This window comes from Asterias rubens, chromosome 1, assembly GCF_902459465.1.
Source record: "Asterias rubens chromosome 1, eAstRub1.3, whole genome shotgun sequence".
NCBI classification, from domain to species: Eukaryota; Metazoa; Echinodermata; class Asteroidea; order Forcipulatida; family Asteriidae; genus Asterias; species Asterias rubens.
Window position 1 is genome coordinate 16,410,535 of NC_047062.1, and position 18,766 is coordinate 16,429,300.

The following is an 18,766-nucleotide window of genomic DNA, read 5'->3' on the forward strand; positions in this document are numbered from 1 at the left end:
TCACCGAAGTTGCGAGATAATAATGAAAGAAAAAACACCCTTGTCACACGAAGTTGTGTGCTTTCATATGCTTGATTTCGAGACCTCAAATTCTAAACCTAAGGTCTCGAAATCAAATCTGTTACTTCAGAGGGAGCCGTCTCTCACAGTGTTTTATACTATCAACAGGTCCCCCATTACTCGTTACCAAGTAAGGTTTTATGCTAATAATTATTTTGAGTAATTACCAATAGTGTCCACTGCCTTTAAGTCAAACTCAAAGTTTTGCAAGTTGCACAACAAAGGTAGGAAATGGTTCACAAGTGACAACTATGTATGAATCTCTATGAAGAGGGGGGTTGTGACCAGTACTGGGAATTAGTGTGGTTTGTCTCACCACTGGGACCTGGGACTGATCAGAAAGCTCTTGTAGAATCATACATGCTTGCTACCTGGTAATCACTTCACCTTACCATCAACATGAACAGCAACAACAAAATATCCACAAACACTTCTTACATGTAGGTCTACTAAGTAAAAAAGATACATTGTTAAACCATTTCTTCCTCCATGGTAAACCAAAGGCGCCAATGGTTTAGTATGGTCCTTCTTCCATTAGTTCAGTAATGAATGCCAATGGCCAAATAATTACAACTTACAACATCCAGTGGTTCTAGAATCCAATAGGGATAAGTGATCTCCCTCGCTGATAATCTCTTCTTTACCATTATTAATCCGCTTCCAAAATTAACTCCCAACTGAAAATTCATTTCCAAATATTCCTCCATATAAAACTCAAGAAACACATCCACACTCGTCAACATTTACATCATCACTGGTAGGAACCACGGCTCATAAAATAATGCAACATGTTTCAACTTGCTAACAACAACAACAACAAACAGGAGACTGAACTAAACACTGATTGCCCGCAAACAATACCCTTGACTGACTTCATAGCCTGGTTTGTAATTCAAGAGTACAATAGAGACTGCCCACATGCTCTATTGTGAGGGAAGGAATGCAATCAGGCAGGCAGTCGACCGTGAATAATTGAAAGACTGAGCTGAATTGTATGTCAACCTCAATGTTTATGAGGAGGGAGTCATGAACCAGGGCATTGTTATTCCAACAACACCCTTGTATAGAGCAAGGACCAGAGATACATTCATGTAAACAAACCATGTAACCTGGGACATCACATGTTACCCAAAGAGCCACAGAGCCTGGACTTCCTGCAGGCATGATTTGTACTCAGCTCAATGCAAGAGCAGGCCCGACTTCACAGAGGCAATTGTTCCCTCGGTGCCCTTGAAATGCTCTAGAAGATGTTTGCCATTTCCTCATAGGGTGCTATTTACCAAGGAGAACATGTCTTGGTGCCCTTGGTGTCCTTTCAAAAAAAAGAAGCATACAGGCCTGGAAGAGACCATTGAATCATACACTTTATGGAGATTGCACCGTCTGATTTTTGGAAGGGGCACATCTCAAGACTTGTCCAGCTGCTACTTTACAACTATTGAGTTTATGCGGAAATTATGACACGGATATCCAATATCCAATGAGCAGAAATGCCACGGAATGTACATGGTCACTCTTTTTGAAAATGGAGCGAAAAAATTTGCCTCGATGGTGCAACATTTTGAGAACAGGGAGAAGTTAAAAATTAGGGCAGTGCATTTTTATTTGGGGTTTCGATTCATGGTTTAAAATTTTGTTCTGCTGATATTTTAAGACGGTTAACACTTAATTATTTACCCAAACAGTTTAGAATATTTCACAAGTAGTAGCAATTGTTTGTGTTTTTTTTTATTTTATGATTATCATAACGACCTAATCATCTGGCACTTGATTATCAATGCCCACCACCGTCACCAGCATTAACTCACATCCTTGAAACAAAAAAGTGTCTCCAAATTAAAAAATTAAAAACACAAAAGAAAGATGACAAGTTTTTTAAAGACATCTGCTATTCACATTATTACTCCACAGTTACAATTATACATTGAAGCGATGCATGAACAAAGGTGTCAGCTGCATTTAGTTCCATACAGAAGCGATGAGGTCAGTACCACTGTGACCTTTGAACTTTGAACTCACCTTAGAGATAGTGAGGTATTCAAATGGGATACAGGAAGAATCAGATCCCTTTTTGGATGAAGATAAAAAAAGTAAATCGGAAGGAAAGTTTAAAAAAAAGAAAAGAGCAAATTCAGGGAAGACGTCACCCAGAGCAAGAAAGGTAGTCTGAATGAGAAAAGGAAAAATCATTCTTCGGTTCAGTTATACTTCACAGGCAGTGAACACTATTGGGAATTACTCAAAAAAACTATTAGCATAAAACCTTACTAGGTAACGCGTAATGGGGAGAGGTAGATAGTATAAAACATTGTGACAAACGGCTCCCTCTGAAGTGACACGGTTTCCGAAGAAAGAAGTAATTTTCCACGAATTTGATTTTGAGACTTCAGAATTAGATTTTGAGCTCTCGAAATCAAGCATCTGAAAGCACACAACTTCGTGTGACAAGGGTGTTTTTTCTTTCATAGTTATCTTGCAACTTTGATGACCAATTGAGCTCAAATTTTCACAGGTTTGTTATTTTATGCATATGTTGAGATACACCAAGTGAGAAGACTGGTCTTTCATAATTACCAATAGTGTCCAGTGTCTGTTAAGAGTCAGTTCAGGTAAATAATTGACATACATGTAGTTGCTCATGGTCAAAAAATGATTTTTTTTATACTTTGTGGATGGAAGGGCCTTGGGGTGCAAGTAAACAAATTGCACTTTCAATTCTATATATAGCCCGTTGCCATGGTTACGGCTCATTTTGTTTTTTGGCCATTTTAGGCCGATTTTGGGGTTTGAAAACTGGTTTTTAGCTCATATTTACAACTCCACCCCACCAAAATGCAAAATTATTTAAAAAAACGTTTTATATCACTACAAAGTATCATTCTTGGCCTTCCTTGAGAAAAAAAGTATTGCTTTAAATATCACCCTTGTGCTATTTTTGCATCATGCATTACAGTAGGTTTTTAGAACTTGCAAAATCGAAATTTTTACCCTATTTTTGGACCCCAAAATGTCAACTCGCCAGGGGTCTAAGAAAAGTTTCCTTTCGGCTGTGATTAGGGCCAACATTGGTCTTTCCATATCTGGTGTCAAAAACTTGGGCAATTGTATCCTGTTGTGACAGTACTGCCTCAAAACTAGACTTTTTTCCCAAAAACGTGGTTCCACTCCCAGTTAACTTCATAACATTTCAACACTGTTAAAATCTGCTCGGCTTTCAAACTGCATTCACACAAGCTTTTTTGCTTCAAGTGTTATTTCTCTACACGGGCCCAAAACCCCAAACCCAACTCCCCAGCAGAGTGGGTAGATGGAGGTTACACAGGTCAACGCCGGATTGGTATGTTGTAGTGTGAAAAGGTCAGACCAATACCAAGAGATTTTTCATGGTGTAAAATTTTCTTCAATGACAAAGGAAAAGTAGTTAACGTCAAAGTAGATTCTTATTACAGGCACTAAGCACACAGAAGATGATAACAAGGACAGACATGACATATATTTAGAGACTGTTCGACATTCCACTGCACAAAAACTTATTTCTATGAAAAATGCTACAGGACTTAAGATGTAAATAAAGCTGTGATCACTATTAGGATGAATACTGCCCTCTACAGTTTACCCTCAACTTTTCAGTGACCAGTCAGTCAAAGCCAGCTGGACCAGGGGCCAATTTCAATACCGCTAGTCAAATTTCTTTGCTAAGCAAAAATTAAGTGGGGGACCAGTCACAAGAATGTTAACTTAATGTAAGTTTGGCTGGTAAACTGTTTCTGTTAAGCAACACTTTTCTGTACTTTTCTGCAAGTTTTTGCTTCTTTACAAGTCTATGTTTGATATTAGGGAGTTATTACAATACTGAATTAGCCAGCCGGATATTGAATAATGTATTTTATCCATGAGTGATTAAATGAAACAACTAGCTTTGGGCCGGTGGACCCACAGTTAAGGGAGAACACTGTCCTTTACAAAGAGAAGACATGAATAATAAGCAGATGAGGCTGGAACTAATCTTAAGGCACTAACTTTGCCATTGACTTCGGCTACAGCTACGCCTAGATCGGCGCGCCTGCCAGTGTTGAAGAGTAGACAGACGCTTGAATCTAGCCGTAGCTGTAGCTTAATAAAAAACAGTAGACACATGTCATGTATACATGATATCTGGGTACCTCAAGTACATGTTAGTGCAGAAGCAATATGATGATTACAGTATGAATGAGAACACTGAACAAAAATCTCAAAATTGGCCCCTTGTGAAAGGAACAAAAACAAATGCAAACCCAAAAGTCTGATGAACATAAACCTACTTCAAACAGGTAAAGTTTGAACGCTAACTAAAAAGCAGGGTGTGTCCAAACCAGTTAGTAACAATGTAAGCAGCTCTGGTGTTTGGAATAGCCAGTGAAAATGAATTGATGAACTGGTCTATAAAAAAAAGCCACACGCAACTGCAGCTACTGAATGGTCCTTTCATACCTTGGGGGAGAATCTTTCCCTACTCTATACTGGTTTGCTGATTAATAACTGATTCCAAGTTTAAGTTGAACAACATTTACTCTATATCTGCTAACTTGCAGAGGACTAACGATAAAATTCCTGTAGAATGTTTAGAAGATGATAAATGTTTTGGGTTAGTTTGACAGAGTGAGAGTGCAACGATCACAGATTTGAGAAACATATATTTTGTTGTAGTGTAACTTCAAGTGCGTCATTCAGATTGTGCAAGGAGTCGTGCCAGTATTTAAACATGCTACTGTGATGTTATTTTCTCAAAAGTTAAGTTATTGAATCTGACAAAAAGTAAACAAAACGTTGCAGAGCCTACATGTTCCACTAAATCTACAGAATTGAGTGCTGTTTTCTATGTATACATTTTTTTCAAGTATAAAAAGTGACAAGTTAGTAAAAGACAGCACAAACAAATAAGAACAAAGTTTCCAAGATGCTTCAGTTAAATCTCTGGTAAAAATAAATCTGATATTAAATATCTTCTGAAAAAAAAGTCTGGCAAACTTTTTGTTTACTGCTTGCAAGATATTAACGCATAAACACAAGAATCAGCAGTTGCTTTAAGACCCTACCGAAATAATCTTCAACGCATTTATTTGCATAAATCAGTAGATGTTCTGGACCAAATAAAACTCTGTACATGATCAAAACTATGATAAGCTTTGCATACACTGCACAAATCTCGGATGAGGCAAATAATGGTAATAAATTGGTTGCGAATGTAGGATGTATCTACCAACTGAAACACAAACCAGCGTGGAGGAGCAACAACTAAGCAATTTCAAATCTTATCTGTCTTGGACACTCCTGTGTCTAATGTCATGGCTCTGCTTACCGAAGAATTCTGTACTCACAGCCACCATTTTTCACTAGCAGGCTAAGCACAAATCTGTATGCAAGTGTGAATTACACACATGCAGAAGAAAAACTTGCTAACCTGTGAAATATGGTTACATTAAGCACAGGTTGTTCTGCTTTTGTAAGCACAAATTTTTCGCATACAGTTAGCAGAACCATTTCCAAAAGCCTGTGAGCAAAAAACTCCCTAAGCACACACAAAAAACTTGCTTAACACAAACTGGTTACCAGCCAAAATTCCATCACATTTACATTGCTGCAACTGGTGCCCCACTATAAGCAATATTTTTCTGCTTAACAACTTCAAGAAATTGTGCCCTGGATGTTCACTCAAAACAAGTGACTCAATAAACCAATCGCATATGTTTGGTTTTCAAGTTGTAAGATTCACTCTATATAATTGTTGCACTACAAAGGTTTTTGGATGTGAATGAGAGTATTGGTATGACAGCATAAAACACCAACCTGGGCTATAGACAATCTCTCCAGCTTGCGCTGGAAGCGTCCGACCTGATCGAACACCTCCATCGAGTAGCGATGTAACTCGTCCATCTCTGTCTGTATAATCACACTGTCCAATGGGTCTGAACGTTGCATTAAGATCTGAGCGTGCTCGGAGATCTCTTCCAGCCGTGAATGGTTGAGTTCGATCTCACGTTGGAATGCCTGCAGCAAATAGAGTGCATTGGCTTGTAAATGCATTAATTGAGTACCAAAATTTGGTCAGGAGTTAAACAGAGTTTTATATGAAAGAATGAAAACACAGGCTTTGAGTTTCACAGTGGCAACAAATTGAATGGCCTTCATTGCCCTGGTCTAAGCCCAAGTACCACTTTAAAACTTTCCCATAGGCTTTAAGATTTTCTATTGGAGGTACCCTTTACAAAATGAAAATCAGTGTATGGTAAAAACCAAAACAAGATTGTTCACTCATGATGCAATTATTACATCCATAAAAACACTTACCATCATCTGTTTGATTTTGACCGATATGTCCGATTCCGAGAAGTGCTCCACGTTAGTGAGCTGCAGGTCCATCTCAGTCAACCACACCAACATACTCTCTTTACAAGCGTCAAACTCTTCCTTCTGTCCCAGTGTGTACTTCAGCCTTCTCAAGATGGAGGTGCATCGTCGAGCCAGTTCATCCCATCGGCTGTTTGCCTGGTGGACCATGGACTTGAGCTGGCAGGCGTTGTCTGTGCGACCCTCCCGAGCCAGGCGGCGGTACTGTTTGTTGATGATCTCAAGCTGGGTCAGGTTCTCGTGGACTTTACGTTGGAATCCCTGGATTAATGCAATGAAAAATTCTTGTTGATAAATTTGGTGACTAAGATTATACAAGTTATTGGCACTTTATTTGTTAGTCAGTTATACAATGGCAAAAAGTCATCAACTCAGCATGTAACCCCATCAAGAAATAAATAAAAAAAGAATAAATCAAATTTGTCTCTTTCTGAAAGGGCACTTCCCAACCATATTGATTTTGTTTGATTGACTCCAATTTCGCAGACTCAATGAGGTTTGAAGGGCTAGTTTCAAAGTTAAACTTAAACTCGCACTTTGCGAGTGATTAACATGAGGTTGCCAATAAAAAATCCTAATAACCAGGAATCCTTTGTTTACAAAAGGAATGGCCTCGTACATTCCAAGGCATTTCCCGGAAGGCAAGATGTAACATGAGGTGTCACAGGTTATATCTCTACACAACCCAAGTACACAAATTAATTGCAATATGCTATGTGGTTTTCAATTGGGTTGTGTACAAATAGTACCTGCAAGAAGTCCAGGTTCTGTGGTTCCTTTGTTTGTAATTATGTTACATAATTTATACAAATTAAGTACATTTTCAGATTATTTAACAATCCAGCTGCCATTTCCATATGTTTAAAGCTTTGTAATGAAATATCAAAATGAAGAATGAATCACAAAAACACTTACCTCAAACTTCTTGATTTCTTCTTTGATGACAGCAAATGGTGCACTGGTTGTGTGTGGATTAGCGGCAATGCGTTCACTGCACGTCAACCATTCATCGAAGCGTGTGTAGTCATCAATGAACTTCTGCCATAGCCTCCACGTCTCTTCAATCCTAGTCGTGGAATGGTCAAGTAATCAGCGATAAGATAATAAGACTACAAAACACTTTAAAGTTTTAACTTTGGTTTTTACCCATACATGGATGTGTTTAAGCACTGTATACTCACTACTTTCCCCCCGAGTCCTGCGAACAAATATCACAGGCATACATGTATAACTCGGGTGGGTTTCGAACCCACAACTTAGGCAATTCTAGAGCAGTGTCTTACCAACTAGACAACTGAGAATACCCGGTAGCTACAGGCAGTTCGAATCCTATGTTTTGGCAGCGGGAACCGCAATGATATACAATAGATGTTAAATTTGCATCGGGGGATAAAGAATACCCCCATACACCGATGTGGTGAAGCACTTTCCCGAGTCCAACTTCAGGAGTTGTATTGAGTTATATAACACCTGTTACTTTTAGAACCAGTACTCAAAAGAGGTTTACACATGGTGCTGCTGCAAACTTCATCTGATAACCCTTCAAGTGTTACTTTGCACTGAGATAGCATCCAGTGCCTTTAAAGCACAGCAGTATGAAATGTAAAAATGTCATCATACCCCATAAGTCTTCACACTCATATGAGACACACACTTACTTCATTTTCCTCTCCAGTGCCGAGGAGCATATGGCCCTCCATCTTTGATCTAACGTTCTGGTTGCGGTCTGTATAGCTTCGTTCTCAGCATCCGAGGAGCAGGCGTCTGTGTCATGGAGTAACATCTCACATAGGTTGAGCACTGAGGCTACTCCGCTACTGTGGCGCTCGATGTCTTTCTGGATCTCCTGTTGAAAAGAAACAATTCCAGACATACAACTTTAGTCGGAAGAACATTCTTACTCTACTTCCAGAAAAATAAAACAGATATTGACCAGAACACAGTTTTTAAATTTTTGTATGGCACTACACCGGATAAAAAAGGATATCGGCTTCATGGCTACTGACCGCAGACTTCTGCGCTTACCGCACATAAAATGATGTGCTTTACTGGGCACCGTAAATACAGTTTTATAGTAGCCCACAGGGCAAGTTCAGCAGTAGATTAGCCCACATAAGTTTTAACAAGACAAAGTTCGCCGGACTAGTGTTGATGGTGAGCCTTGCTCAATATTAGTTTTGTACACACCGTTTGCAAATGATGATTTACACCGATTGCAAATGATGATTTTTGAGAAGCAACCAATACATTATGAGTAGCATTTTGCTTTGCGTTACCATGGAAGACTTAATTAGTTCCTCCACAGTTATACATACAAAAATTCACTTCCTATGGGCACAATTTTATAGAGCTGCTCAAGCACAAAAGTAGCTAAGCACAACAAAATAATGCTTACCAGAATAAGGTAAACCAGTCAAAATACCATTCCATGGGTAAAAGCTAGCTGTGACTGGTATCCTGCTTATTTTTTATTAGCAGAAAACTGTAAGCAATATTTGCAGTTTAAGCATCTCTATGAATTCGGGGATCTTAACACTAGTAGTATGTCAGTAACATACCTGTTGGGTCTGCAGTTTTGCTTGAATCTCGATGACATCACACGTCTCATACATGATTGGTGTACTCAGCTGTTTCTCCGTCTGTGTCAACCAATGGCGGAGATTGCCCATGTTCTGATCTAACTCCTGCACAGCGGTCAACGTGCCCTGGAGTTTCCGCACTCTGCGGAAGAGGAAGAAGGCAGTGAAAATAGAGTAAATATTTAGTCAGGCAGGGGAACATTTTTTTTGGGGGGGGGGGAACAGGAGAGGGGGGATTGGAACCTGATATAAGAAGAACGGGAAGGAGAAGAAGAAGAAAAAAAAACAAGGTGTTGTGAGCCACGATTAGAAACACCTACAATCTGAAATAGTCTGAGCTCACTGATAACAAAACTGTAGCTCATTTCAGAATTCTGAAATCTTCCAGACAAATTGTTCCTCCTGCAATACTGTTAAAAACAAAGAATTGTATCTGAAATTTGCTGCTTGTTTTAATTGCCACTGTCAAAACAAATAAGTCCCAAAATAACATGTAAAAAAATCCCTAACATTAAAGAAGATTTTCTTGCTTCATTGTAAAATAAATTTACTTCACTTTAAATTAATTATTTTTAGTCCTTTCTCTGGTGCGTTTGTTGATTAATAGAGGAAATTAATTTAAGCTCTTGAGAAGGACGCTGATTTACTTTCCCTTTATTGCTTTTCACAGAACTTCTACTCAAACCCTTCAAGTCAGCCTAGCGAGTATTTATCATATGTAAAATGCCATGGATAGAATATTTGCTGCTGCAGAATTGAGCCCAGGTTTGACGGAGGCAGCAGGAGTGGATGCCCCCACAGGGCAAACCTCAGTCAGTGCATGTACATTTTGTTGTCTTACGTTAGCCTACTTTTCCACTATGCAACAATATGATTTGGCCTGAATATGAGCTAAGTCTCCTCTCTCCCATTTAGCCATCAAGCCTACATATCCAACAGATGGTGGGCTCTGTTATTAGGCCATTGGCAACTTGTATGAATGATGTGCCTACTCTCTCTGGAGGTAAACAACCCTTGAGCTTTTTATACCGAGGGTCTGTATTCAGCCACGATTTACCCCGTGAATAGTGGCAGAAAGGCTTGAAAGAACTCCTATGGTTACACAGTGCTGATGCTGTAATAATGTCCATTGCGCATAAATCACAAAATCAACATTCAGAGTACAGTGGGTACCAATTCATACATGATGCATGGTGGTGTGGTGTGGACATGAAGACTTGGGAGTCTTGAGACTGCATTATTTACAGACATTAGAGCCAACAAATTTGTTTAGGTGGCTGGAGCATAAAATCATCAGTCTGATCAGCCTGCTCAGTTTAAATTAACCGCAAGCGTGTGTGAATTCTCAGGAAGTTTTGTTTACTATGGATTTGCGAAAAAAATTCCTTGAGCTTTTAAATTTTTGAATTTACAATGTAGGTAAAGCAATCACCAAAGGGAGAGAGTAATAATCTACATTGTGTCTAAACCTGTAGTTTTATATTTTGTGGTGATGCACGGAAACTTCCTAAAATTGTAATTAGGGAGGTTCATTATAATCATGGTCTAAAATAAAGAGGGTTCCCTAGGCCAACAAGCTGTTTATTAGCAATTGTCCCAGACACCATCCACCGCAAACCTACACATTGAGAGCACAACAATTTGGAAATTTAACCCCAAAACAAGAAACCAAAATCAATCACTCCAACCAACTATAATCCAAAACAAAATTATGCTCAATGATATGCTCATTTTCAGTTCAACCACTTCATGTTATAGACTTTTTAAAATGTCAATATTTCCTCGCGTAAATATATTCAATAATTATAACCAAAAGGGAAACAAGCTAGATAAATTTCACACAATTGGAAATTAATGATTATTTTATGAGAAAACAACAGTTTATTTAAAGGAAAGGCAATTTACAATTTACCACAAATCCCACACAGAACACACAAACAGATGTCTTTGTCCACTACTGCTACAAATCCACAACCAGGGTTGCTTTCTCCCAGGAGAGACAAACCCTATGGCAAATTCAATTTGCTCAACACATTACCTGGAGGGAAACTCTCTGGCAAACTCGACATCATCACCACAAATGCAATCAAGAAAGTTACAACTCAAAAGGTATGCCTCCATACAATCCTGTACAAATCATGCACGATGCAAATAACAAGTCTCATATATCCATACCACCAGAAGGAAACAACTGTGCATCAAACTAAAGCAACCTCCCTGGAAAGGACAGGGTCTGAACGACAATGTTTTGAATTTTTAAAAAAGGGACAACAACTCTCAACAAATCATAGCACTTTGATGCTGATTTCCTGTTAAATCAAAAGATAAGCTCAGTCTACCCAAGGCACATCTTAATAACTTCCTTCCTCATTTAGACTTTGCGAACAAAATGCAAACGGCCCTTCTGTGTGGTCAGAGGCATACTGTATCTGTGTGGATAATCTGTTTGAAAGCCACCAGAAAGCCTTGAAATCGCCAAGTTTTCTGTGAGAATCATCTCCCAAAATGGGATCAAGGCGGGTTCTCTCCGTTGCTACAGCAAGCTAATTTGCAGAGTGACAAAGTTGTTGCCCGAAAAGCAAGAGAAAACTTAATAAAGATGCAATCATTAAAAAAAATTGTATTAAGGTTTTGCAAGTCGTACAACAGACTTAGAAAAACAAAATCTCATAGATCAATGGAGAAAACAAAACATGTACAAATCTTTTAAAAACATTAAATTAATTGGATGTGCTTACAAATTATTAAGATTTCTTAAAAAAAAAATGCAGGGAAATTTTAAATCCAATTAAGTATAGTGTAGGACAACAAAATTCCATCTTGCCAATCCTACAAAATATTGATCGTCACATGAAAATAAGCTCCTGTGCCGATTTTGATGTCTTGGTGAAGTTTTGGAATGTTCTCATTACACAACCGGCGACCCGAGGTACAAAATGAACCTTACAGTTTTCTTTTTGTTAGCAAAAAAAAATAGTTAATAGCCTGACATTTCAAAGTTAGCAAATCAGTCTTCCTCAAAGGCTAAAAATGACAACAGGGAATAAATTACGAGTAAGAACTATAACCTAGGTACATAAGAAAGAGACATAGTGGCGATGATTGTTACCCTCCTTCCATCCTCTACGACCATCGGGATGTTAGAGGGTTACCATCATCGCTAGAAGAGACATTGACTTTTAGTATTAGGCCAAATAAAAAATAATACCAGTTGATCGTCCCCGCCCGCATCCTTTTTTGAGGCCGCATCCTCTTTTTTACTATTTACTATTTTTTCGATTTTTGTATAAATAAAAAATAAAAAAAAAATAAAAAAAGAACTCTTGTAACCGTCTGTTTCATAAAACAATATTAGTGAATGCCTACCAGCAAATCTTTTTAGTGTTACCCGACCCTGTTAGTGTTAGTGTTAACACAGGTCCTCATGCAACTAATAGGTATATATAAGTTTGCGGTTGATTCAAACTGAATAATTGGTGGCCTGTTTGATTTGAAATACGGCCATCTTGAAAAAAAATAGTAAATAGTAAGGCCCTCGTCGTCCTACTCTTTTTGAAAAATCCAAACGATCAACTGGTATTTTTTGTTACATATTTGGCCTTACTATTTTACCTTGGTAAGATGATGGTGTTAATCAACACTGAAGCCGACATTGAGATATGATTGGTCAGATAACACATGTAGGATGTATAGTAAAATGATGGCATATCATCTCTCAGCAGTATACTGTGACGTCTTCATGCTCCGTCAAAACTCATCTGAACCATTCAATGCTCTTTCCCTACTCAACATCACAGAAGTCAAAGTGTTCCATATTAAATACAGTACTTCTATCAGCGAGTTGTAATGAATATATAGTCATCCAATAGAGTGGTGATCCGTCATCCATGGACAGTAATAATAACTACACATTGAGAAAGAAGACTTCACTGTGTTATGGGCTGCTGATTTCCTGCTGACAAATCACTCTCGACTGCAATCTCCATTTGCTTCACGATCCTGGTCCAGCTAAAAGTACAACAAATCCGTGGAATATCGCAGACAATAATGACAAGAGGTGGATAACCAAAGAGTTCTTCACAGACTCTCACAGTATAAACTGTTGTTTATTCAGTAGCAGTAGTCATTGTAGTTAGCTATTGTACATAACATTTTCAAGCTGCTTATAATAGGCAGATAACAACAGGCTCTTATTGACATTGTTACATAACAGTCTTTTGTTTGCCTCCAAACTCCTCCCACTCTCTCATTGCCAGTGGGTAATACTAATAGGCATGTTATCTTCTTCGCATCCTAAGAACCTATAGAATGATTACTATTCAAGCGTGTAATTCTTGTCAAAGCGTAATTGATCCACACATTCTTTGATTCCAAATGCTGCAGTCTCTAAGATGCACAGGAAGGACACCATGGGAAACTAAAGTCTCAATCAGTCTGAAGACAAGGCTGAAGACAAGGCTGAAGACAAGGCTGAAGACAAGGCTGAAGACCAGCCAGCAGCAAGTGTTACACTAGTTTCATTCGCTGGTGAAAACCACACCAAAATGCAAATAATTTCACAATGCATTTTCAAGATGTTGGCCGATTCTGAAACAGTCTCTGTTACAGTCCAGAAACTTCATGCAGAGTTGATCCCATCATAGAGAGCAAAAATCTGTTCCCTGATCCCATCATCAGAACCACCCAGCTACTGCAAATGCTTCCCAGAATAGTTTCAAATACGAGTCTCGTCGTCTATCCATGCTTCTATTCGCCTGAAAATGTCCAGTCCAGATTTTGGAAAATCACAGCAGGAGAGTCAAAAGCTCAACCACCGTGTCGTTATTAAAAGCATCTTGAATAAAACCTTGATTTATACATCTGAATAGCTACAACCATAGAGATAGTTCAACCAGCTGTGTAATGAGGAACAGAGAGTCTGTTTTGTTCACCGTTAATACTCGGGACGCAATGCCGTTTAACAACCCAATGATCACAAACAAATACAAGTAAATTACACTTGTCCGTTGTGCAAAACCTCGCCCCCACGCTGTCTGATTGCCCTGGCTACCAAGACCCCTATGGGACTAGGTTCTTTCAACTTCACTTTTAAGCCTGGGTGACTTGAGCAATTTATGCAGTGGATTGTTTTGATGTTGATGTTAATGGCCTGAGATATTGGCAGCAGGTCAAAAGGTGAATGAACACCAGCGGAACAAACCTCCTCCATGCATGCAACAGCACAATGTCATGGTAACTCACAAATAATCTTCGCAACCCCCAAAGCCTACATAAATAAACATTCCTTTATGAGCATGGACATGTAGTTGTAGCTAGGAAGTGAATATGGTGAAAAAGTCAGTTGACCAGTCCTATGGAACCTATAAATTTTTGATAATCTCTTAAATTTTATTACCTATACTGCCTCATCCAGTTTTATGATCATCTTTTTTTAAATTTTGTCCATTTTAAAAATATTACTCCTACCAAAAATACAGTTGAGTTACTAATTTCAAGCAACGTATTAGCTTTTGCTGGTATATAAAAAAATTATGAATTGCAACAAAAACCACTTAAACAAAACAAAACTGGGTAGATATTTTATACACAATTTCCACCTGTTCAGTATATGTAAAAGTAAAGTCCAATTCAAGCTTATTCATAATGTCAATGTGAAGGGATATTTGATGTCACAAACTGGCCACGATATTCAATGTTCAATATATTTGTGATGGTTAAGCCTGCATTTCAAACTTCACGCAAATGTCAATGTGAAGGGATATTTGATGTCACAAATTCAAGACAAAACATTTCCTTGAGATGGGTTCAGTTCTCGCAAAATGTTAGCTGCATGGTGTGAAGAGTGTTCTTTCAAGTCAAGAAACTTCTTCACTTCAAAGCAAAACATTAATTTAAAGTACAAAATTACAATTGATAGAAACTAAAGACCAGAAAACCCTAGCTATTCTGTAATTTAAAAAAATATTTGTACTGTTATGAGCAAGTTCGACAGAGCAAACTTCCATTTTATGAACAATTAACATTGAATTTAAATGAATTAAATCATGTGGTAAATTAAATTCAAAGAAATGTGCTGAGAGAAGTGGAATGGGAGTGTAACGATATTCCCCCAAACAAGACCTTCTGTTTCACAGTATCCCAGTCAAGTAGGCCCACAGCAAAACTTCAGTCAACAAGAGGAACTTCCATTTCACACCGTCTCATTGCCAAGTTGGGGCCAAAAGCATCACTCAATACCAATCTAGCCTGCCTCCAAGATGCGACAGATTAACACCTGTTGATGTGACCTCACAAGCAGGTCACGACCCCGATTATTTACAAACCCTGGGCTCAATTCAAAACTCTAGGAGTATGTTTACATCTCGGTTACCATGGTAATGGCACGTCTTACACGTAAAATCACATATACAGTTACTTATTTTGTTATATTTTGTTAAATTCCAATAGTATGACAGTTTCACATGTGCATGTAATGTAGAGTTGTTCAGGAATGAAATAAGCAAAATTCTCTGAAAGATTCTAGACCTAGTCAAGTTGATTTTTCAATACCAATAGATAAGTTTGTCTCAGCTCCACAAAGAAAGGCCCCAAAATGAAAGTTTATATTGAGTTTAGAGGCATAGCAAAGTAAGGTATCAATGTATATTCGGTTTGCGGTAACACCGTGTGTATATCTACTTTGCTGTTCAGATGTTGGTAACTTGGACCTGCTTTTTTATTCTACTGCCGAGGAGTTGAATTCAGAAGAGTAGTTGAATTCAGAATTCAGGGCACTACTTAGTTCTGAAAAGAACTGTCCTGAACTATATTGAGCTAGTGAACCTTTTCAAACTAAAACTCGCATACCTGGGGCAATATTCTCTCTTGAATCCTTCAAAGCCATGTTAAATACTCATTTACTTCTATGATTTATAAAGCTTTAATAGTTATTATAATTTGTATTTATTTGTAGTTATTGTACAGCGCTTTGTAACTTTTGTAAAAGGCGCTCTATAAATATTATTTATTATTATTATTATTATATTTGCAATGTTTTTCTCTTTTTTTTTCTCAACTGGTAGAGTGATAATCCAGAGGTCTCAGGTTCAAACCCTGCTCCAGTAAATATTTCTTTGTTCAACCCCAAATGAACTTTATAACAAAACAAAACAAGCTAAAAAAAAAAAAACCTGCTCCAGTAAATATTTCTTTGTTCAACCCCAAATGAACTTTATAACAAAACAAAACAAGCTAAAAAAAAAACCCTGCTCCAGTAAATATTTCTTTGTTCAACCCCAAATGAACTTTATAACAAAACAAAACAAGCTAAAAAAAACCCCCTGCTCCAGTAAATATTTCTTTGTTCAACCCCAAATGAACTTTATAACAAAACAAAACAAGCTAAAAAAAAAAATAGCACCCTACAGAGATTATCAAAGGGGAATCTTCTCCCAGATACTGTATTAACAACTCCTGCTTGGAAATTAATAAAGCTGGAAATGAATCCAATATTCAACGGCATACTGTATCACCGCAGGGTCTCAAGGTTTTATCCTGTCGAAGCTACGGACGAACCCAACGGGTTGGAATTTCACTGCTCTATCGTTCAGATTATAAGATGATATCTTCTGAGGTTATGATTTGACTGTCAGATGTGATGTCTCTACACAGGGTGTAATAAATGTCAACATATGCCCTGTCAAGCTGACAAATTAGATTTCAAGATATGACACAGCGATGGTAATGTTGGCAAAACATTGACTGCTTACTACTGATCGCTATTCATGACACTGCACCTTCCTTAGCATGGGTTTAAGGTTACATTATTTAAGTTACAAAAAGGAAAACATTAAAACATTTTTTTTTTACTTGTCCTCCGGTGTGGTATGTTTACAGTAGCCTCTTGGCAAAACTAAATACTATGGCGATTGAGCATTCACAATATTTTGTCTTTCAGAAGTTTCACCAATATTATCTTTTTCGAGAAAAAACAATGCTATCTTTGTTTATCTTAATATTGCATATTCCAAATGTAAAATAAATCAATAAAAGTGAAACAAACAACTGAACACTTCTAGTCAGTACACTTAAGAAAATGTTAATTCCACAAAGAACTATGTAATTCCCAGACACTGTATTATTCATGTTGAATTTGATAGATAGAAACCTTGTGTACTCAGCGGTCATAATGACATTTTAATGTCAAATAAATGAGATTCATTAACCTGTGAAGTTTATGACTTTATTCTGACTTATTTTATTAACTGACAGTGCATTATTACCTTACACGGCAACTACCAAGTTAAAATAATAAAAACCTATCCCGCATGCTCAAGGCCAAAAAGGCTTTGCAGTCACATAAACTTGGGTTTGACTGCACAAAAATCAGGTAATGGTATTTTCCACAAATGAAGATGAAGCCCCATGAATATGCAGAGTGTCAATAAGTAGAGAAAGAGAAAGGCTCTGCCATCAGAGTCAAAACATTAGGCCATGATAAACTTTTTGGGCAGGTTTAAAATTCTCCACAGATGAAATCTTTCATCAGTATTGAGTGGTCATATTCCCAGTGTTCTCCCTTAGCTATTGTCAGCTGGCCAAATGCTAACCCGGCGTACCAGTCAAAATTCTCTCAAATATTGACTAGTGGGAGAAACTAGCAGACTAAAAAAACAATAAGCTCACTGGTCCCGCTAGTTAGTCACTGTAAACATTAAGGGTAAACCCGTAAGTCCGATCATGATTCGTGCGAATGCGATGTGAATTTTTACATCACAGCTCTGTTTTCACAGCGAATGTTACAGCTCAACTCTTCCGAATTGTTTGTTGCGAATTTGTGATGCTGAAATTGGCGTCGCATTCGCATTTGCATTTCGGGCAGCATGAACCGGGCTTAATTCCCCTATTTGAAAAAAGAAGAGAAACTGGACAAATTGAACTTACCTGGCACTGTGAAGGTCCATGAGATGATCCCAGCGGTCAGTCAACTTGGCTAACTTATACTCGATATCACTGGCTCTAGCTTCATTGCTAGCTACAATCAGACGCTTCCCAAACTCCAACAGTTGGTTCTTGCTCAACTCGGCTGAGTCTATCTCCTCTTGGTAGGCCTGGTGGTCAAGAAAAACAGTCAGACATTGAATTATAATTCGGTTGCTTTTTTTTGGCCCTATACATATATGAAATATATAAGTAAAATAAATTTAACAAACTTACAAAGAAAACCGGAGAATACGATTTGACCTCTGTTACCAGTTATTTTGTTAACAATTTTAATTTCTTAAAATAATTTTTGTCATTAAACATACGTGTAATATTGTCACACAAATTCAGGCAGAATTTGCAAATGGGGTTTCTAAAAAATAAGTTTTCAATTTGTTTTAATGTTTATTTTAACAAAGTATTTGTATTATATAAAAGTTGAAGTTATATTTTTTTTTACAATTTGCTATGGGTAGTTATCTGTTCAAGAGTTTGTATCAATTGAATTTACCAGGACAATTTCATTTTGTAGAAAATAATTTTCCATTCAAGTATTTTCTTGTTTTTGATAAACGCAAGACTTGCAGTTTATTCAGCCACAAATTGAAAACTAATCTATGAGAGAAGTTGTTCACTGTAGAAGCACGCACTTCACAAGCCATCTTACTATACTTGAGTGAGATTTGACTCCATACTGGAAGTAATATTCAATCAATACATTCACCTTCAAGGTGCTGTAACGGAAGGCCATTACGCCAGAAATTATACAAGATTATAAG

At 37.7% G+C, this 18,766-nt stretch overlaps 1 protein-coding gene across 8 annotated transcripts in view; it reads right to left on the minus strand.

The window, feature by feature from the left end:
- LOC117288372 (nesprin-1-like) overlaps positions 1 to 18,766 on the minus strand; it is a 210,338-nt gene that overhangs the window by 9,159 nt on the left and 182,413 nt on the right. For 6 of the 8 annotated variants that reach the window (XM_033769230.1, XM_033769267.1, XM_033769236.1 and 3 more), the window contains 7 exons: positions 17,949 to 18,115; positions 9,006 to 9,168; positions 8,106 to 8,293; positions 7,363 to 7,513; positions 6,388 to 6,708; positions 5,887 to 6,087; positions 2,080 to 2,127 (listed from right to left, as the gene is read on the minus strand). In XM_033769230.1, coding sequence (XP_033625121.1) covers positions 2,080 to 2,127; positions 5,887 to 6,087; positions 6,388 to 6,708; positions 7,363 to 7,513; positions 8,106 to 8,293; positions 9,006 to 9,168; positions 17,949 to 18,115 — 1,239 coding nt within the window. The remainder of the gene's footprint in view (positions 1 to 2,079; positions 2,128 to 5,886; positions 6,088 to 6,387; positions 6,709 to 7,362; positions 7,514 to 8,105; positions 8,294 to 9,005; positions 9,169 to 17,948; positions 18,116 to 18,766) is intronic. The other 2 variants (XM_033769251.1, XM_033769244.1) reach the window with 1 other exon arrangement.